Consider the following 22,648-nt stretch of genomic DNA (forward strand, 5'->3'; position numbering starts at 1 on the left):
GGAATAGACAGCCAAACTAACATGATTCAAAATGAACTCTGTGAATCCGGCAAGCAATAAGAAATTAACCTCCTGTGGAGAAAAAGCTCCTCGGACCTGTCTGATGCAATGAGCTACCCATTTCATTCCACTCTGCTGCCAGGGATCAGGGAGGTAATGGGTAAAAACAGACACCGATTACGTCCCAAAAGTACACACTGAAGCCCATTTAAGTGTTTTTAATGCAGTTCATATTTACGACTTGTTAGTAGGCATTGACATTTTCTAATATTAAATTGTGAAAAAAGCCACAGACATCAAACAAATTAAATAGCACAGCAGAAGGTGATAGTTTATGATACTAGTTCAGTAAACAAGGGGGAATCTTTTAACAGCCACTAGGGGCAGAAAGGCCAACCGTGAATGAGTGTTTGGAGAATCTGAGCCGGTGGTGCCTATTGTCTCCAAAATAAATGTCAAACATTTGGATACTATAACTCACACATTAGGCCTTTTATCTTACCTTTCCTCCTCTGTAGAGACTCTCAAATCATCCCTCAAACATGTTTTATTTATGTTAACATGTTGGTTGCAACTTGCAACAATAAGAAGAACACAGCACAAACCCATTGAGTAGGTAAATGGGTGATTATGGACTTATGACAACCCCAATGCAAATTTCTACTTGGCTGTGGTCTACAGATTGTGGTTATGGTGATGGATTATGGATTGTGATTGTTGGATTTCTGTAAATAACATCACAGAGTACGGTCTAGTCCTGCTCTTTTATGAAAAGCGCTGTGAGAGTACTGCTGTCATGATGTGGCGCTATTTAAGTAAAATTGAATTGAAATTTTTTTATTTTCCATTTCAACATTTCTAATAGAGAGTTAGATTAGAAGATTAATAGCACTTTCATATCTGTTTGTTCAATGTCAGGGTACAGCCAGCAGCCTGTTGGCTTAGCTGGTTGGCTAAGCTAACTGCAGCTGGCCCGCTATAAAAAGCCTTGTTTTCAGACAGTTTCTCGCCCGGGCTGTTCCCTTTTTACACTTTGTTTTTTGTACAGATTTAACAAATCAGATTTAACGTGTTACATGACCTTTTTAGAGCTTCTTGTGGGCAGATTTTGTTACTTTTGGACGGAGCCAGGCTAGCTGTTTCCCCCCTCCTACACTAAGCTAACCAGCTGTTGGCTGCCAGCGTTGCCAGATCTCGCGAGACAAATAAGCAACCAGGCCTGTGAAAACAAGCCCAAAACAAGCGACTTTTCCTCTAGGATCTGGGAAGAGAAAGATAAACTGTGTGCACGGTTTTACAATCCGTCAGGACGGATTGTAAACCGTGGGTACAGATTGTCAATTTAAATGTGGACAGATTGGTAAACTGTGTGCAGTTTTGCAAAAATGTACACACGGTAGAGTGTATTTATTTTTCTCCCCCCTGAGCTTCAGGACAATGACCACAAGTGGGAACTAAACCACCTTTTAACATTATTTAACAGTAGAAAACTGATGGGATATCAAATATAGACACTTTTTACAGTGCTTTTGAGTCATTCCTTACTCCTTTCTCTTTCTCCCAGTCTTTCTTACTTTTCTTCCCTTATTTCGCCCCCTTTATCCATTTATTCCTCCAAAATCTCTCCTACAGTCCAGTCACCATCAGTCGCGACTCGCACGTATTTTCATTTAAATGTCACTCACTTACGTTTAGTCTAATCAGAAAAAAACAGACTGCCCTGCTCTGCCTCTGATTGGCTAGTACTCGTTGCCATCTGGGTCAGAGCCAATTAGAAGCAGGAAGTGGGCGGGAAAAAACTCTGCTGTCTCCTGTGTGTATGGGGAAAGGGGCGGGACAGAGTGAATGGGCAAGACAATCTCCTACATTAAAATAACAAGTGACAACTTATTATGGAGCTGGGAACAAGCCCAAATAAGCAACTACACTTTAGAAACAAGCCCAAATAAGCAACTACACGTTAGAAAACAAGCCCACATAACCAACTACTCTTTAGAAAACAAGCCCAAATAAGCAACTACACGTTAGAAAACAAGCCCACATAACCAACTACTCTTTAGAAAACAAGCCCAAATAAGCAACTACACTTTAGAAACAAGCCCAAATAAGCAACTACACGTTTGAAAACAAGCCCAAATAACCAACTACTCTTTAGAAACAAGCCCAAATAAGCAACTACACGTTAGAAAACAAGCCCAAATAAGCAACTACACGTTAGAAAACAAGCCCAAATAACCAACTACTCTTTAGAAAACAAGCCCAAATAAGCAACTACACTTTGGAAACAAGCCCAAATAGGCAACTGCACTTTAGAAACAAGCCCAAATAAGCAACTACACTTTAGAAACAAGCCCAAATAAGCAAGTACACTTTGGAAACAAGCCCGAATACACAAATACACTTTGGAAACAAGCCCAAACAAGCAATTACACTTTAGAAACAAGACCAAATAGGCAACTACACTTTAGAAAACAAGCCCAAATAAGCAACTACACTTTAGAAAACAAGCCCAAATAAGCAACTACACTTTAGAAACAAGCCCAAATAAGCAACTTCACTTTAGAAACAAGCCCAAATACACAAATACACTTTGGAAACAAGCCCAAACAAGCAACTGCACTTTAGAAACAAGCCCAATTAAGCAACTACACTTTAGAAAATAAGCCCAAATAGGCAACTACACTTTAGAAACAAGCCCAAAAAACGTGACCCTTGACTACCAATATTTGTAGGGGACTTTACAGAAAAGTAAGCCCAAAGTCGCTTATAATAAGTGGACTTGGTAACACTGGTTGGCTCCACTGTAGCTACATATTTACTCTACAGACATGAGAGTGATACAGATCTTCTCATCTAACTCTCAGGAAGAACAAGAAGAGGCCAATTTCCCAAAATATCCTTTCATCTATTCCTTTAAGGTATGGTAAAGGTTAGGCAACTAAAACATTAAACAACAGGTTTATGCTTCATAAAACTGAACATTAGTTGTATCCACTACTCTGACTTTTACCCCCTTCCTTTGAGCCTTGCTACATATGGGGCACAGTATTTCCTGCATTGGCATGGGACGTTAATCTTGCAGAATCGTCCAGTATGGAGGTAATTCTGGTTTGGTTCTGATGACCTACTGTAGTTAGAAAACCGGCATCCCGTTCTTGTAGGCTTTACAGGGAACAGTGAGGAAAGTTGGCCTTAACCCTCATGTTGTCCTCGGGTCAAATTGACCTGTTTTCCTATATCAATGTTCTTTTTAATTACCCAAAATAACATAACTGTTTCACTCAACACTCTTTTTGGGGTGTCTTATTCAATTTTATAGCATTTGACCCAAAAAAAAAAAACTGGAAGTTTTTTCCAATTAATATTGAGTAAAAGTTGACATATTCCAGTCTGTGATTATCATCAACATCCATTCCTTTAATTTTAGTCTAAATAATTAGTAATTTCTGCTTTTCTAACTCAAACATTAGGTATAATTTCCTTATTCACTGACCATAAATTCCAAAAAAAACTGTAGTGAAAGTGACTAAACATTGAAAAAAAGCATCAAAAGTGTTGAAAAAAAGGACAAAAACTTAAGAAAAAGTAAAAAACAATCGATCAATAAAAAGCATAAACAAAATTGTTGATTTTCAATTTTGATAGGAAGACAACACAAAGGGTTAAGCATAGACAAACTGTGCTATGCTATTAATGCACAAATAGTAGAGGTGGGAAAAATAATTGATTCTTAGATACACTGTGTATCTCTCTAGAATGATTTGATGCTCAATGCAGATAAGTTAATAATTGATTAATGTGTTGATTTGGATTAAAAAGACTTGAACATGTCTCCAGACATGTTTACATCAGGAAACAGAGTGACTGAAAGAGGACGGGAAAATGGACAGAAACTTAGAGTCTAGGCAAGAGTGCAGAGAAAACACAAAAAATTGGCCAAAAGGGAAAACATATAAAATTTTGTATATATTCACATGATCTAATAAGACATGCATAAAATAATTTGGCAAAACACATAAAGGCTGTTCCTTTTACTTTATCACATTACATGTGCCTCTGACATGGAAGATCACTGAGAGAGAAGGTGGCTTTCACAAGCATGTTCAAGGCTTAAGCATGGAATGACTACCCCCCCCCCCATAATCATTTAAATATATCATATTAATAATCATAATCATTAATATCATATTAAATCTTGTGCGAGACAAATATGTCAAAATCTCAGCTTTGTCTAGGAAGTGATTAGCAAACTGAGTAGCAAACTCAGATTTATATATGTACAGTGTATTTTTTAAAACCATGCGGGGAAAAGATAAAAGGAACATAAAAACAAATCGGTGCATCGAGATGCATCCATAACCAGTTTAGAATCAAATCATTGGCCCCTGAATCTGAATCCTGATGTGCCCAGAGACTCCCACCCCTAACAGACAGCCAATAAAAAACTAGAGTTGTATCATATTTATTCATCTGTTTCTCCCGAATCGTATCATTTCCTCATGGTCAGGTAGCAGCGTGGCCTCGTACTTGATTGCAAAACACTGAATTAGTGAATGAATTAAGGAATGAGAAGAGTGAGCGATTAGTTACTTCCTTGCCACATGAAAAAAAAAAAAAAAAACTGAATAAATAAAGAGGGATAATCATGGGCATCAAATCAAAATAATCTTCATGTGGAGAGCTAAAGTGTGGAAATGTGTATTGATATCAAGTGTGCTGGCGCTCCTCTGCACATGTACTAAGTGCTGCAGAAGATGAGGCGAAAGCAATGTCAAGTGTTTTGATGTCTATTTTATTTCATCGCCGTAAAACGATTCGACTTGGCCGTCCAAACGGCAACATAGAGCGGCCTCAAAGCAAGGTTATTCTGCTCCCAATCTGTTGGACTGAGAGAAAGGGAACGCGATAGATAAATTCTCCATGAGGTTTCGCAGCCCCAAGCAAGGTTGGTCCCCCTCCAATATCCCAGCCAAGGCTCATCTCCAATTCAAAACACACATAAATAACGTCGCTGTGATTAGAAATCCCATCAAAGTGAAATCAGGCCACTTTGTGGAACATGGAGGGTTTTTGCAATTGGAGTAAACAGTTTCAATTGCCTCGGCATCCTGGCCATGATTGGGTGCAAATGAGGAGAGGCAGTCATTAATTCTGGGTGGTGGGCGGGGATGGAGGGGGAGTGGGCAGAGGCACGGCACAGATGACTGGCTGATAAATTCCCACTCATTCCAGCAGCTGTCTGGAAGAGTAAAGTGCCTGTATCTCTACACATGGCTGCCCTCCTGTTCCTGCATCACAACATACTGAATGAAACAGTCAGGGAGAAATACAGACCTTCAAAAGTCTGCGCTCTCTCTCTCTGAGGGGATGTACAAGCTGGCATCTAGTATCTGGCATGGAGGCTCGCCTCATCAGCCGTACTAACCCCCCCCCCCCCCCCCCCAAACCGTCCAAAAAAGTTGACGAAATCAGGAAATATTAGCAGGACGGCTCCTCTGGCAGAAGTTGGGAGACAGGCACCTTTGAATCAAGCTGGTTCCCTCTTTGAACTTTTCTCTCTTGTTTTCACATCAAAAGACATGAAAGGGGGAGCGAAAGGCAGGACAGCCAGCCCCCAATTCCTCTCCCTTGAGTCACCGCTGTCTGCAGCAGCCGTGTCCTTTTCAAGGAACAACCAGGACTAGAGCCAGTCATTAACAATAACAGTTTCTCCCTCTCCTCCTCTGATGCTGCCTTTTCACTGCTGCGTGGCTTTACCCAGCTCCGTCATTAAACCCTGATCCTCGTGATGAAATGCTGTTTTAAGGATGTTCACAGGGGTCTCGGGGTACACTAGCGTCCTGCCGTTTCTCCCAGACCCTTTGTATGGGAAGGTTTCAAAATATTCATAATCACTACTTTCGCTATGTTTTTTCTACCAAAGACAAGCTCTTTTAGAAACTCAGTTCAACGTATAATGATGCCACAACATCCCATGGAAATAAGGCTGTTCCACCGAAGAAATTCACCTAATGTTGAGAGGGTTCATTTCTGTGAAATGAAATGAAATGGCCGATGCACTGTAATGATTGGGTACCACTTTGTAATGGAGCATCTTTTATAAAAGGTTTATAATTGTAAAGGAATGATTTACTGATGCTTTTGAAGATCAGTTTTAAGCCACGTTCACTTCCCTTCCATAGGAGCGGGAGAGAGTCAATAAACCTTTATAACTTTTAATTTATAACATTATTACTAAACAGAAAGAAAAACACCAGTCACAACCTATACCAATCTATAAAGCATCAGTAAAGGGTTTATAAACCCTTTTATAAAGCATGAGTAAGAAGTTATTAAGTTAGAAATTGGCATCCATTCAAGCTCACATTTGTCTGCTTCAAAGAGATGAACCTGATCAACTCCTAATGTAATAAATTAAACATATTTTAAGACCGTGCTGAGTATCCTTGGGATGCAGAAATCAGTTTTAGTTTTTTGGGACATTCTTTCTGGTCAAGTAAGATAAAACAATTTTCACATTCATAATTTATTAATCAATGAATTAATCAATTTATTAGAAAGGTACCAATACTTGCAATTTTCGGTGTGTGTGTGTGTTTGTGTGTATGTTTGTGTGTATGTTTGTGAAGACATCGCGTAGGGATGCGAGTCCCCTCTTGGCAATTTCTTTAAAATATCCTATTTTCAGTAATATTATAAAAAAGATCTTAAAAGTAAATGTCTCCATTTTTGTACTTTTTAAATGACCAGATGTAGAAGTCTACACCTGTCTGTGTAGCCTGATAGTCCCTTGTTGGTAACATAGGCGTGTGTGTGTGTGTGTGTGCGTGTGTGTGTGTGGGGGGGGTTTATGACCAAATTATTGATTGTGATTATTGATAATCTGCCAATCTTAGGCCTTATTGGTGAATATTCCACCTGCTAAACATGTTAGCATAAGCATTTAGCTCAAAACAGCTGAGCAGCCTCACAGAGCTGCTGTCTTGTTTTCATTAGGAGACATAGCCTCGTTATAGCCAGTGGGCTTTACTTGTGCTATTGGCATAATTACAATTGGTAAAGTGCACCTCCTACCATCTTAGATCCCAGTAAAAAGCCAATTAAAAACAGACCAACGTAAGTGGCGTCTGAAAAACAAAATGAAATCTGCCATTACATGTGGCGAAATGTTGATTTGAGAATTAAGAATAAAAAGCGGATCTGCATGAGTGAGCGCGTGGCTCTCCAATCCTGAAAAAGAAGACGCCAACATAACCAACCATTCATGTAAATATGCACAGATGAACAGACTGCGATGGACAGCCAATCGCCACACACAGACGGAAGCAAGCACTTCCAAATGAACAGCAGGTAGAATAAAAGAAAGCGTTACCTGTCACGGTTTCAGCAGCTCCTGTTGCAGCGCAGGACGAGAGCAGAAGAGAGAGAGAGAAAAAACAGACAGGTTGTGAGCAGACAGGATACAAGCAGAGAGCCATATTCCACTGGTAGCAAAAAAAACTCATTCATAAGCGATAAATAGGGCTGTTGAAATTCATTAAATTCAAACTCGCTATTTGTGTAATTTTCCACCAATTAAGACAAATACAAAAGGCATCATAATGAGTCTTTTTTTTTTTTTTTTTACAATCCAGGCATTCTATTATTCCACAGGTGTGTACGATCCCCGACGTAATGAGCCATTTTTCTCTTCATCCAGCATCATATTAATATGGAGTAACCGAGGGAATGTGTGGACTTTGTCTTCTCCCCCCCCCCCCCCCCCCCCCCCCCCCCCCCCCCCCCCCTGTGTCCCTGATTGAATTCCAGCCAGCTCCGCTCTAGAGCAGCCACTGCCTGGAGGCGCTCCCCAAGGACCCTGCGATGTATCCTGGAGAATAGAGCACCCATTCGGAACGGTGCCCACCCAAAACTGGCATCTCACAGGGCATGGGAGACTGGCGTGTTCCCAAGTCCCCGCAGCAGTGCTGAGGGCCTGCACCCTCGGGAGAGCTTCCATCATTCATTGTCTGCTATTCATAAACAACCTCCTCCATCCCCTCTCTCTCTCTCTCTCTCTCTCACACACAGATACACCTCCTCCGTCTTGGATGCACATCCACATCTACATTTTTATATTTCACACGCCATCTTTTATTATATTGACATTTCACACATATTTTGGAGCTCCTTTACTCTGGCTGTGAGCTATGTGGGCTTCAGTGGCGAGCATACAGTCTGTTGAAGCGACTGCTTGTCTCACTTGTCATTGCAGGCGTAATAAGGGTCTAAGGTATGACACATGTCCTTGTTATACTCCTTTGTGCATTTCCAATGTGTCGGCAATTCCCTCAGGACAAAAGACGCGTGAGTGACAAATCGCACACGAGGAGAATCAAGTTTGGTACATTGTCCAGGAGCCTGCTGCAATCTCTCACACGGCTTGAGCCTCTGCTTCTTTAAAAACTTTGAGTGTCAGTCAACTTTTCTTGTCTTTATTGTGCGATCATTCAACATAATGAGACTTCTGGGGCAATTCTGCTTCTGCTGAAATCTGCTGTGATTTGAACAAAAAGGAGGCCGCGAGCTTGATAGCCCGACTCAAACTCTTGAATGAGCACACCCCACCGTATGCGTCCCGGTCCAACCGGCCCTCAGGACAGCTCATAATGAGGCTTTTGAGCTGCTTTAATTGCCAGGTAATTATAATGTTGTAGCAACATTATGTAAATGACTCATTATCATCTTGGATGTGTAGTATCTGCCCCCATTTTATGTTACAAGAATGTAACCCAGAAAAATGCATCACCCTGATAGCAGTGTTCCGTCTCAGTGTTTAATCTTGTCAACAGAGACCTATATCTAAACAGAGACACATGTGATATAGTGTGGTGACACTTTCCCTAACCCTTCAGTATGATCCACTTCCCGCTGGTGGCCTCTGAAGGGGCTATAAATAGCGTTGTGGCGTGTCAACCATGCCCCTCTTCTCTCCTCTACCTGCAGCACATTAGGTAGAAGTTATGAGGTGCCAGCTCGCCTGTGATTAGATGTCATGGCTGTCGCTCTGCTTAGACAGTGCTGATAGACAGATTTCTGGGGAAATGCATGTGATGGCATCCGTGCGAGTGCCGCCGTTGCACCAATCTGTCAATCACGGCGGATGAGAGCAGGCAGGCCAACCTTCCTCCAAATAATGTCTGTCCTTGTCTCCTTAGCTCTTCTCCTTTTCAACCAAAGCAGAAATAGAGAAGTGAAAGTATCCCGCTTTCCACTTACATTGAGGCTACAGTTCCTGCTAGAAACACACTCTTGAATATTTTAAAAGGGCGTATTCTTGCACTGCACTGTTTTTCTATAAGACGCCAGGCTCCAAGTGTTCTGGCATTCAGGTATCTGTGACCGCAACACGTCCATAATAATCTGCACTATTTTTTGAGTCACTGAGGCAAACTTAGATCTCAGGAGACTGGCTGTCTGTGTGGTAAGAGTGGCACATAGCCTCTCTCTGCCTCGATCGCTCCTGCTCACTAAAAGCAGTGGGGTAACACTAATGAGGCAACATTTCTTCTCAGTAGTAGTGTGATGCCTTTGAATTAATGTTCTTCGTTTCAGGTAAAACATTCCCTTGCTTATTTATGCTCATGATCTGCAGCGTGTTGCATGTCAACCTAGTGTGTGATCAGAGTGCATAACAGGGCACACCGGAGATGGATGCTGGAACTCATAGTTCCCCATAGAGAATATTGGTTACCTGGATTGTGTGTGTGTGTGTGTGTGTGTGTGGTGTGTGTGTTGTGTGTGTGTGTGTGTGTGTGTGTGTGTGTGTGTAGCGATGCTGTCTCACTGCGTGTAGCCCACCGAGTTTTCATTTAATTAGAGGGATCAGAGGTGGGCTTCAAACTTTTTCTCTTCAAGGAAATCGGAGGGGGACGCGAGCTCCTGCTGAGTGGACCCAATATACGCAGGCGACTGTTGAGGTCAGGAATTTCACAAACGACACCGATCAAAGAGTTTTGGCTGTCCTTGCAAAAAGACAGAAAAAAGTCTTTAATTGTCGGGCATTTTAATTTTCAGATCCGCATTAAACACAAACGTTCATACATTACTAATAGATAAATAAACGCCCCTTACTTTGAATATGGGAAGCGTTAGATTGAGATTTAACATAAAAATCCCAACTCAAGGTCCACTAAATAGCATTTCCCAGAGCATTCAATCCCATCACTAGGTCTTCATCAGTTCATCAATTAATACATTTTAACATATCCATCTTCATGGCAACTGTGTAAACCCCACACTGGGGGTGGAATTAGGAATTGAGGGACATACAATTCTGATATCCAATTAATCGTTTGTCATTTTTAAGCGCCAATGTAAAATAAATCTTAGTCCTTTTTCCTGATTTTCTTCTCTCCTATGACAGCAAACTGAATACCTTTGGGTTTTTGGACTGTTTGTCAGACAAAACACGCTTTTGGCCTCAAGACATTTTTGATTGGCACTTTTCACTATTCTCTGACCTTTTACAACATTTACCTGAGAAAATAATTTTCAAATGAATCCATGCTAAACATGAATGCTTGTAGCAGCCCTACTCCGTATGCTGATGAAGATAAGATCGTACAATTGAAAGCTCTGGAAAGAGCTAGTGGACTTTGAGTTGATGAGAAGTCTTATGCTATGGATGAAATCAGCTACGAAGCGGTCAACAGATCCGTCTCCATAACTACTTTGAACAATCTATATGCTGATGAAGACTGTGTGATACAATGGAAAGCTCTGGAAAAAGCTAAAAAGTGACCTTGGGTTTTTTGATACTATTTCCAAAGTCATTAATTGACTTCCGTGCTTATTAGCGGAGGGTTGCTACTGCTCGGTAACATATGATGAATTTGTGCCTGTAATGTCTTGTCTTCCTGTAAAACTTTGCAGTTTTGTGCATTATTCAGTAAGTCGCATTGTTTTCACAGACTTGACCTGCTTCTTAAATTATTATCAGCTCTCCGGTACAGCTTAATCCAGCCCCACCTGTCAGTGAGATATCCAAAAACGCTCACCTGGAAACCCTTCTGGGAATGCTCGAATTAATTCTCCCCACAGTCGACTGAAACATATTAATCAGGTTGGTTTACAGGAGATTCAAAGCATGTTCCTGCACGATAAACTGCAATAAGGAGATTTTGCCAGTATCCCCGCAGAGGAGGTTAATTGCTCACTCTTAATGGGCTATGCGTTGTAAATTCCCAATCTATGACCTGAATGTTTGTGTTGTACTAAAGCCAGGAGGACACATGTAGCTGAAGACAGCTTTTACTCCAACAAGATTAAGGGATAATCCTTTAGAAACGCTGGCAGATATAAAGCAGATATATTGAATTTGGTGCCCTGCCTCCTCTTAGTAAAGTGCTATGGGCATCTACAATTGCACGTATATAACAATAGATGGATGTTCTTATGAGTAAAGGCTAGGATTAAGACATTTCAGCATCAGTAATGCCTTTTTAAAAGCAAAACAAAAAGGTGTGTGTGTGTGTGTGTCCTGTCACTCACAACACACATGAAAATGTCTCTGCAGCTGACACACATAAAGAAGCTGCAAACAGCAACCAGCCGCTTTAATGACAGCTCAGGTAGCGTTCGGCTCTCACACTGGTGTCAAGAAAAAAGCGAACGCTAACACATTTCTGACTACTGTAGATGCCAGGCTGCTGTTCCACACAGCCTCACATGACAGACACCGAGCTCTCCCTGTTACACAAATAAAATGGCATCAAAAGGCACTAAACAATAAAAAACTAAAAGTGAAATTAAAAAAAGACAGCGGTTGCTTCATATTTCGTTGACACATCTGTCAAAAGGTAATTTGGCATCATAAAACTACAATACCACGAGGCAGGATGTCTCAAATCAACATAATATGAGGCAGGAAGAGCATCGTAGTAACACACTTTTAAGTCATGCTGATTGTGACAAATGCAGTAACTTCAGAGGTCTGTAAATCACCAACCAACTGCATTTGCCGGGAGGTACAATGATTTCCTTTTTCTTATGAGGCACAATCATTCACTCCGTTATGTTAACAAGACTGGTCGACTGAGCGTGGACTCAAGTGCAGGAGTGTGCTGCTCTGCACCCAGAAACCAATGCAGCAGAGGGAGATTCGTGCTTATAGCCGAAGCAAAGCTTAACCTCTGGCAGAGTGACACATCTCATTCGGATTGTCTATTTCGGGTGACGCTGCATCTTTTTGTATTTGTCTCCTCAGAGGCAGCAGGCGCTGCTGCGAAGCCTCTTTTTCAGCCTTGGTCTCTGATTTTTTTTTTCTTTTCTTTTTTTTTTTGAAAGAAAAGTTGCGGTGGGAGTGCTGCGTTTGTTACCACAGGAGAGAAACCCAAGCTCTGATTCAACACAGCCATGCCCGGATCAAAACACACGCAGAATGATTCGAATCAAAGCCTCCAAGGAGTCTTGAGGGAGGGATTTTTGCTATTCTGGAGACGCTGTAATGCCGTGCCTATAGTATGGTCTCTTGCCAGGAAAGCACACATGAGCAATGCTCACAGAAGCAGTGTGTGTGTGTGTGTGTGTGTGTGTGGTGTGCTTTCCAGCCTGTCTGCCAGCATATCTGCTTACTCACTATGAATGTGCATACTTCTGCACTGTGTGTGCGTGAGGGGTAATTAGGACATTAGGAGAAGCTTCTGACAGGCTTGTCATCGACACAGCCTGCCCGGTGGAAAGGAGGTGGTCAGAGGGGTAAGTGGGGGTCCAGCAGGGTCAAGAGACAGCTGCTGCACCACCACTCACTGTCTGGAAGCTCTCAGAGAATATTAAACCACCGGGGCCTCGGCCAAGTTGCTCCCTCATTTATGGCATACACAAATTTCACAAGGAGGTAGCCAAATTTATTCTCACTGTTATGAAAGTGCTATTGTTTATTATCCTGAAACATGAGATAAACATAAAAGGACCAAAATAGATGGCGATGGCGTCGAGGTAATTGAGGTTATTTTGTAAATCAGTGATTTTAGAACGCAACGATTGTTCTGTTTTTTTGTTTTTTTTTACCCCCCACTCATGATGATAAATCTGTGTGGTCTCTCACCTACTGTGTATCTGTAGCCAGCCAAAAGAGGCTCTATTATTTCAATATGAGACATGTTAAAAACATCCTCCACGGCTGATGACCTTGGGGATGACATACCATTAATTGTATGGATGGATTATTATCACCACAACAACAACAACATGCCTCCTTTTCTGCTCCACTCTCCCTAACACCTGGGCCCATTCTGTGGCTGCCACTGCTCATATACTCATAATCACATCTATCAGCCCAAAACGTTAACTGCATCCGGGGACGCTAAACACGTCCATTTGTTTGCAGTTGTAATGTCTTTTGTGCGCCTCAATCAGGCACCTGTCAGACACACACCTGCTACCTTCTTGCTATGAAAAAAGGCAGAGGGAAGGCCTTTTGTTTCTTCACAGAGTTTATAATCAGCGCGTTGTTTCCAATCTTCTTCCACCATTTTTCAATTTCCCATTTCCCTTTTCTCAGTCAAATCACTGCTATCAATCAGGTGCACGTTTGAGAGAGGAAAGAGAGCGGGCTAGCGTGTGTGTTTGTGTGTGTGTGTGTGTGTATGTGTGTGTGTGTGTGTGTGTGTGTTAGAGATGGAACCATCTCCAGCCCTAGGCCTCATTAGTCAGAGACTGCAGGAGGAAATGTGTGTGTGAATGTGAGCGGCAGACGCATGTGTGCGATAAAAATGAATACTGGTAGAGTGTGTCTGTCAATATGAGGCCATTTAACATTCCCCCATTGCATCCACATGATGCACAGCGGACATTATGCTCTCTATTTGACTTCTCCTCTAAATGGATACTCAACCCAGTACGTTCTATTATAGTTTGCCCTTTCCCTCCACTGTGCTTACTGATATCATGGCAGAAGATGACCTATAACGTCTCAAAAACAATTCATGTGCAACGTAGAAAACATCTTCTCCGTATCAGCGTGTCCTTGCTGTGAAAACATCTCGGGAACGAATGCGGTTGACTGATGTGGCAGTCAATGCGAATGAAACTGTAACAGCTGCATAGGCACAAGCCATATTGATCTCGTGTGACGAGAGGCGCTCGCAGTGCATCGACATCTTTGAAGTGAGTCAACTCAGTGGCTGTGATAGTCTGTTTCACTGAACACGCCGACTATTACGACAGAAATAGCAGAAATTAGGCAACAAACACAAAGTTGAATAAAGGATGAGCAAACACAGCGAGTCCAGATTATTGCCAACGTGGCAATATGCTGGTTGTTTTACTGAGTGTATTGATTATAAAAGAGATCTATTTGAAGTGGCCGCACAAAAAATGGCAACTATAGTAAATTCACAATGGCAGGCTAATATACGGCTTCACTGCTTTCATTTATTCACAGCTTGACATTTCCTCCCTTCCACAGAGTGTGCTCTAACTGTGTGCCAATGGCCACATCATTTAGACCGGACCCGCATGAATATTTAACATTAGTGCCTGGCTCGTAGCTCGCAGAAAATGAATTATTTTTAGTGGGCTTTGCAGAGGCCCCGTGGAAAACCCTCACTCTGGTGATGAATCGCTGGAGAGTTTATGTTGTATTAAGCAGGCAAAACAAATGGCTATCAATCATTTGAAGCTTTTTATGCTTGCCAGCTACACATCCCCCAGCCCTTTACGGAGATTCACTTGGTTTTCAGAGGGATCAGCGGCCGGCCTCGGGTGGGTAAAGACGGGTCAGACCCGGGTTCACTGCTCTTTATTGACGAGCCCTCGGACGTGATACGGTAGGCAACAGCCGCTTTAAGAAAGGACATGTTTCCGTCTTCTTGCTTTAAAACGGTTTACAACCTTAGTCACAAATGAACACTATAGCAGTACTCAATCATGTCACATATTAGTCTGGTGCACTGTTTACATGTAAAGTACTAGACCTGCTTACTTTGCTGCTACTACACGTCATACCACTGTCATTTTGTCTAGTTATATTGTCTTTCATTGCTATTGTATATTTTGTTTTTAACTTCTATTGCTATTTCAGTTTTATTTAATGTAACTTTATTAATCTTCCAAGGGGAAATTACAATTAACACTCATTGTAACATTGTTGCTATTACACACATTACACACATGCTCAGTACCTATACATGCACTAAATGGAGATATGTCAGAGTGGGGGGGGGGAGGCCCCCAAGCAAGGGTTTGGTGCCTTGCTCAAGAGCCTCTTGGCAGTGCCCAGGAGGTGATCTGGCACCTCTCCAGCCACCAGTCCACCACCTTACTTTGGTCCGTACAGGGTCTTGTCAGCGACCCTCTGGTTCCCAACCCAACTCCCTACTGACTGAGCTCCTACCACCTCCTTATTATTTAGTTTTTACTGTTTATCTGTACTTATGATGTCCTCATGCTGCTGCAACAACTGAATTTCCCCTCAGGGGATCAATAACGGCGTATATTATATTACCTGTGGTAATAACCAATTTTAAGACAACAGTGTCTTATTAAACTGCAAGTTAATAGCATTTCATAGACTACATTATGTCAGTTTTCACTACGTTGTGGGGAAGCTTTGGTTATGGAAAACGCAGTAGCACCCATGCACAACAGGATCCCATTTGGACATTAAGGAGAGGAAGACAAAAATAGGGTGGGAGGGGCGCAGAATGAAAGAGTGAATGAGAGGAGAGGGTTTGGGTGTGGCCCTGCTCCCAAGGTAGTTAGCTAGGTAGTTACAAAAATGCAGAAATGTGATGAAATCTCGAGTCGCCAATCAAAAATGATCTTAGATTGCACTAAACCTTGTCCACTAACAGCTGATTTAGAGTTTGAGAGTGACGCCCAACGATGTCACCATGTGACTATAGAACCAAGCCACATTTACAGTACAAACCAACGTCAGAGTACACTGGCTAGTTAGCGTAAGGCTATGGCTAAAAATAAACATTTACCCCATCAACTCACCAACTCCCTTTGCAAAAATCTGCATTCCATGTTGCCCTCTTTCCACAATCAGATTCACAATCTCCCCTCCTCTTCTTTTGAGGTTTTTCGATGCATGCATGTGTTTTGTAAAATTGTCAGAAAAGTGTAAAGGTGGTTGAGGTGATAATTAAAGGTGGTTTTGTATTGTCCTACATTATAGTGAGAGGTGTTTCTGAATTTTTGTCCTCCCTATTTACATCTATGAGGGGAGCAGAATATTAAAAAACACCCATATAATGTAGTCCACTACGCCATCACCAACCATGACCTCAAGGCTAAAACCTATTACTTAATTAACACCTCCATGGCAATTAACAACAAACTATTAACATTACATGCATCATAAAAGAAGACTTTATAGCAGAGCAGCTATTTTAGATTGTTCGAGGTGTGCCTAATAAATTGGCCTCAGTAAATGTATGTAGATAATATATCATATCATATTGAACAGTCTGACACAAATTGCAACTAAGACTTTTTAAACAACACTGTAACGTCCAATACACTTGTAAACTTAGAACACTATCCATTGGCGCCATTAGCTTTATCAACTGTAATGATACACTATTTTGAGGCAAAAGAGAATAACTAGGGTCAAATCCAAACTGCAAGTAATTAGCCCAGCACAGGCTTCAGGACATCTTGTGAGCTTGGCTTCCGCTGCAATTTGTAACTCTGGGAAAAATTCACTTAATGAAATGGAAAGAACTTAATCAGATACATTTTATGTCCAACCATTGATCATGGGATTACAAGGGATGGTTAAACAGTATCTAACCTCTTCAATCCCGCTGTCCCAACAGTTCAAACCCACAAACATATAACAAAATCTAGAGAAGTTCCCAAAACCTCCAAAAATACCAATGAAGCCAGGCTATATTTTGAGGGAAATGTGTATAAAAATGATGGGATAGAATAGAATATTTTCCATATTTTGCTGTGCAGACAACGTATAACTTCAGTGAGTGTTGGAACAAGCTGATACTGTCAGATATTGTGGAGTAAGAAGATGTTTCCAACCTTAATATTAAAAGGTCTTACGAAGTGAATTATTCGGACAAGTGTTTTATGTGCATGTGTTTTAAGCCCAATTCTGCATGTGCATGACCTATTTTCTGTTGCTCTATATAAGGCTTAGCAGAATTTCTTCTTCTTTAATAACCACCATGTTTTTCAGCAAAGATCTTTACCTGTTTTTAAAGGTCCCATGACATGGTGCTTTTTGGATGCTTTTATATAAGTAAGTAAGTAAGTAAAAGTTTATTTATATAGCACCCCTCACCGGTATAGGGCCACAAAGTGCTTCACAACAAAAACATTAATATCATAAAATACACACAATAAAAGCATAGACAGTACATGATCATATCAACCCACAAGTAGCTAATTGAAAGCCTGAACAAATAAATGTGTCTTTAATCTGCATTTGAAGGCATCAACAGAATCAGAAGAGCGCATAGACGGTGGAAGGTCATTCCACAACCTAGGGGCAACAGCCTGAAAAGATCGGTCACCTCTAGTACGGTAGCGAGTGCGTGGAACCGTCAGCAGGTTCTGATCCACAGACCTCAGAGCACGCACAGGGGTATAACGCTGAATCAAGTCACTAATATAGAGGGGAGCCTGGCCATGTAAAGCTCTGAAAACTAGAACCCAAATTTTAAAATGTATCCTATAAGACACTGGTAGCCAATGAAGTTCTTTTAGGATTGGGGATATGTGAGACCTCCTATTAGTACGTGTTAAAATTCTGGCTGCAGAGTTTTGTACTAATTGCAGTCGAGAGAGCTCCTTTTGGTTTAGGCATAAAAATAAACTATTACAATAGTCTAACCGCGAAGACACAAAGGCATGAATGATAAGCTCCAAATCATTTCTTGAAACTATATTTCTAAGTATATAGTGGTATATAGACCTTAGTGGTCCCCTAATACTGTATCTGAGGTCTCTTTATAAAGACCTTAGTGGTCCCCTAATACTGTATCTGAAGTCTCTTTTATATAGACCTTAGTGGTCCACTAATACTGTATCTGAGGTCTCTTTATATAGACCTTAGTGGTCCCTAATACTGTATCTGAAGTTTCTTTTATATAGACCTTAGTGGTCCCCTAAAACTGTCTCTGAAGTCTCTTTTATATAGACCTTAGTGGTCCCCTAATACTGTATCTGAAGTCTCTTTATATAGACCATAGTGGTCCCCTAATACTGTATCTGAAGTCTCTTTATATAGACCTTAGTGCTCCCCTAATACTGATCTGAAGTCTCTTTATATAGACCTTAGTGCTCCCCTAATACTGTATCTGAGTCTCTTTTATATAGACCTTAGTGGTCCCCTAATACTGTATCTGAAGTCTCTTTTATATAGACCTTAGTGGTCCCTAATACTGTATCTGAAGTCTCTTTTATGTAGACCACAGTGGTCCCCTAATACTGGATCTGAAGTCTCTTTTATATAGAACTCTAATAGTGGTTCCCCTAATACTGATCTGAAGTCTCTTTTATATAGACCTTAGTGGTCCCCTAATACTGTATCTGAAGTCTCTTTTATATAGCCCTTAGTGGTCCCCTAATACTGATCTGAATCTCTTTTTATAGCCTTAAGGTCCCCTAATACTGTTTGAAGTCTCTTTCCCAAAATTCAGCCTTGGTGCAGAATTCCAGCCACTAGATCCAGTCCCACAAGGAGCTTTACTTAGTATGTGCCATTTCTGAGTCTCTAGCGTTTTAGGGGGGGGGCTTGACCAACTGCCAGTTTGCTCGTTTGAAAGCCATGACGTCTCTCTCTCTCATGGTTTGGCCAAGCAGAGGAAGGACAGGTAATCTTGCCCCTTATGACCTCATAATAGGCAAGATTCCAGATTGGCTAATCTGAGCTTTCATTTTCTCAAAGGCAGAGCAGGATAACTAGGGCTCGGTTTACACCCATCACCATTTCTAGCCACTGGGGGTCCAAAGGCAGGCTGGGGGAACTCATATTAATGTTAAAAAACCTCATAAAGTGACATTTTCATGCCATGGGACATTTAATAGTGCATTTGTACAATCAGGTTGATGTTTGAAGTCTGTGTGAAGAAAAGGACTATTGAGTCTTGCCATGCTAAGGCTGGCTGCGCTGTACAGAGCCTCCTGCAAAATTAAGATGGCTAAGAGATCAATCCTAAGAGTGCAAAAAGGAGTAGTTCTTATTGATGATTAAATGAGCTCTTCATGCTTCCTCTACCTGCTTTGAGTAGTTTTATTTGATTGGCTATGTAATTACCTTAACATTGGTTAATTGCTAGTTAATGTACCTCTCATTTCAATCACATATCCCTCTAATCTGTCAATCAGTCGTTTAGAAATCATGGATAAATTCAGTCAGTTAAAAAACACACACATGCACACAAACGAGCGCCCGAAAACGCCGGCGTGACACACACACACACGGTTTAAAGATTCTCAGATTACTTGACAGTTTCATTAAGACAGATTACCATGACCCTGAAGTTTTAATCTTCCAGATAAAGTGAAGCTGTTTTTACAGCCATCCTCAAGGATGCACTTCATTTCCAACAACATCCAACCTGAGATGAGATTTGGCCTTTCTCAAATACAATCTGAATTGCTCCAATTGATTAAACAGAAACTGGCAGGCTGAACAGAGCAGAGTACAAACCCGTCCACGCAGCCACTGGCAACTGTGGACACAAGATTGAGGGCAAGATATCTGTAAGTGGGCTGGCACCTGAGTCAGAGAGATAGTCCTGCTTACTTGGGGAGGGAAGGAGGGTTGAATTGGAGAGAGACTAGGTGGCTTTGCCTGTGTTTCCCCTTCAGGTTAATATTTTATTGCTGTGCGATACTGTCCAGATGACAGTTTGCGATGACTGAAAGTCTGTGAGCAGGCAGAAAGAGTTCAGCGATTTATTAGAAGGGAGGGAGGGAGTGTAGCACAGGGGAGAGCGAGGCTGAATCGGAGTAATTTTAGTAGCCGTTAATGTGAGTGGTCTCAAAATGACAAAAGTTTGTGCTCGCAAGTGGATGCATGCACATGTGTGAGACGAGTGAGTGATATCTGCAACCAGAAGAGGCACCGGCAGTACAGATGTGTCTCTCTCTTTCTCTCTGAGCCCAACATGAAACACAGGAAACAGACTCTTTGATCATTACCTACCTGTCAGTCTGCCCTCCACTGGGACCGTCTGTTACGACTGCTGATGTGCCACACTGACAGGCCAGAAGCACACACGCAAACTCAAAACACAAAAAGCAGAACCACTATGAGCCTGGCTGGTGCCGGCATTCAAACTCGTCCCAGAGGAGGGATAACAATGGCCGACCAGTGGTGTGGGCAAAGCGCAGGTTTGTTATTCTATATTTGGATTCCAATTAGGCTTAGTGACTGCGAGGCTTGCAGGGGTCCACATTCGCTTTTGTACCAACGGGCAATTTACTCTGCACTTCCTGTGATTGTATGTTTGTTGAGTGCGGGAGAAACAAGCAGAACCCAGTGTGATCAAAGGGAGAACATGTCTAGAAGTAGTGAGTCAAAAGCAAACAAGCTTTTCCAAGTTCATTTGTTTGACTTACTGCTTCTTCATTTGATGTCCTACAACCTGCTGAGAAAATTGTAGACAAACAGGAGGACATGGAAACTACATATGGACGCTAGGACGTAAAAGCCAGTCCTTCCTGCCGTGAGAACCTATTTTCATGCTAATGCGTACCTGAAAAGTAGTGTCCTTTTCTGTTCATTTTACTGTGACGTTTTATAAAAAGCTGGATTTAAAGCATCTGATGTAGCATCTCTTCCACACAGCTTGTACGACCAGCGTTGCTTGGCGTCCTAGACCTCTTTGCATAGTGTCTAGAAATGTTGCCACATTGCAGCAATTAAGTTGGTGTGAAAACTGTTTCTGTAACTACTTTACAAAAATAGTAAAAAAAGATGCCAGTAGGAACGGAAATTTCCTACTGGTCCTGGTGATATGTGAAAATGATGTTATCTTTTAATAAAAGCATGAACTGCAAGTGCTAGTTTGGCCTTAACATTTTCAAAAATTGAGCCATCGCAAAAGCATTTTACTTTCCGCCATTACTTTCTGTATTTTGCATCGTATCTATCGAAACATGACAATACAGAATAGGTGATGTCTACCCCTATGTTTGATGGTCAATGATTACAGTAGTCCACACACAGCATTATAAACTCTGTAGGTTAATAGTTAACGGTGAATTCAGTAACACTGAAGAAGGAAATCAGGGTATCTGAGAATCTATGGGCTAGACTTTATAATATCATGTCTGTTGGATGCAGGTTGTGTAAAGTTTTCAACACGTAATCCTTTTTATTCAAAAACACTGACAATAGAGTGATTGTAAAGAGTAGACCAAAAATCAATATGAGCGTGACAACTAAGCTTAAAAATGTGATTTTGCCGCCAAAACGTAAGGATGGACTGGCTCGCCTGAGGAAAGGTTGACCACAATGGTCTCCAGTCGCTAGGGTCCATCAGTCCATTCAGTCAGTGCTTGTCCCCAACAGTGTCCTACTTGGTACACTGCTCTTTTGAGGTGCTGAATGTTGACACTGAGTGTAAATTGTGAGCTGTAGAGTTGCCCAATGTTGATGTAATCAGCTGGGGACTCTGGGCTGGGAAATTTACATTATAAAAACAATGTCCTTTGCATAAGTGCAGTGATTATATGCGTGTATTTAGGTCTGTGTGTGTGAATGTATGTATGTATGTATGCGTATATAGGTTGCCATGCATATACTTAAACTTGGCTTACTTGTATGCATGCTTCATTGTCCCTTTTTATTTTATTTAAATAATTACAAATTTATGTTTTTACATATATATTTTTAAATATATTTTAACCTTATTTTTGTCCTATACACAAATCACAATTGCACTGAAAATTGTTGTTTTTGAAAAAATGCTAATAAAAAGAGTTTTGGAATGAATAAAAAAATCTTCTGTATGATCAGTTCCAATGAATACTGTTCAATTTGTTGAAATCTGAAAACAGTTTTAAATATAATTTTCTGTGACCACCACAAACACACTTGTTTTCACTTTTGGGGTGGAAGTTAGACAACTTTCGCAAATACTAAAACTACTTAATGGCTAGAAACCCCCCCCAGTGGTAAAAGTTGTTTTTTTGTCATTTACTAGTAACAGCAAGAATCTGGCGTCTGCCTCCATCCTGTGCAGAGGCCTGCTGGCTTTAACCATAACTATCTTGATATGCCGACTGTTGTGCCTTTGTATCCGTGGGTTAACAACTGTTGGTCAACACTTCTAAAAGGAAGCCTTTTAGGGGCTTAGTTTGCTGAGCTTGTTAGGGGAATATCTGCATCTTTATGATCAATCAAACCGTTTCTAACGCCTCATTTCCTCTGCTGCCTTTGACACATTTTCGCCACAATCGCTGTTGCTCTTGTTTTCTGACTTTTCTGTCACCGTTGTTTTCCGCTCCCATCGGTTAAAAGTTACCTCTTTAATCTTCATGTAACCCCCAACTGGCACCGAATGTAAACAAATGAGCAATATAATGCAGCAGGAAGAACTACACACACATTTATATGCAGAGTTGTGTTTGGCTCTGTTTCTATTTCAAGCGAGTTCAACTTTGTTGTATGTGTAGCACCCACATGCCT

At 41.3% G+C, this 22,648-nt stretch overlaps 1 protein-coding gene across 1 annotated transcript in view; it reads right to left on the reverse strand.

The window, feature by feature from the left end:
- The window catches only part of cadm1b (cell adhesion molecule 1b), a 184,193-nt gene that overhangs the window by 59,273 nt on the left and 102,272 nt on the right, over nucleotides 1-22,648 (reverse strand). Inside the window, exon 2 of the mRNA XM_032509691.1 lies at nucleotides 7,373-7,393. Within this exon, the coding sequence (XP_032365582.1) occupies nucleotides 7,373-7,393 (21 nt within the window). The remainder of the gene's footprint in view (nucleotides 1-7,372; nucleotides 7,394-22,648) is intronic.

This window comes from Etheostoma spectabile, chromosome 3, assembly GCF_008692095.1.
Source record: "Etheostoma spectabile isolate EspeVRDwgs_2016 chromosome 3, UIUC_Espe_1.0, whole genome shotgun sequence".
Lineage (NCBI taxonomy): Eukaryota > Metazoa > Chordata > Actinopteri > Perciformes > Percidae > Etheostoma > Etheostoma spectabile.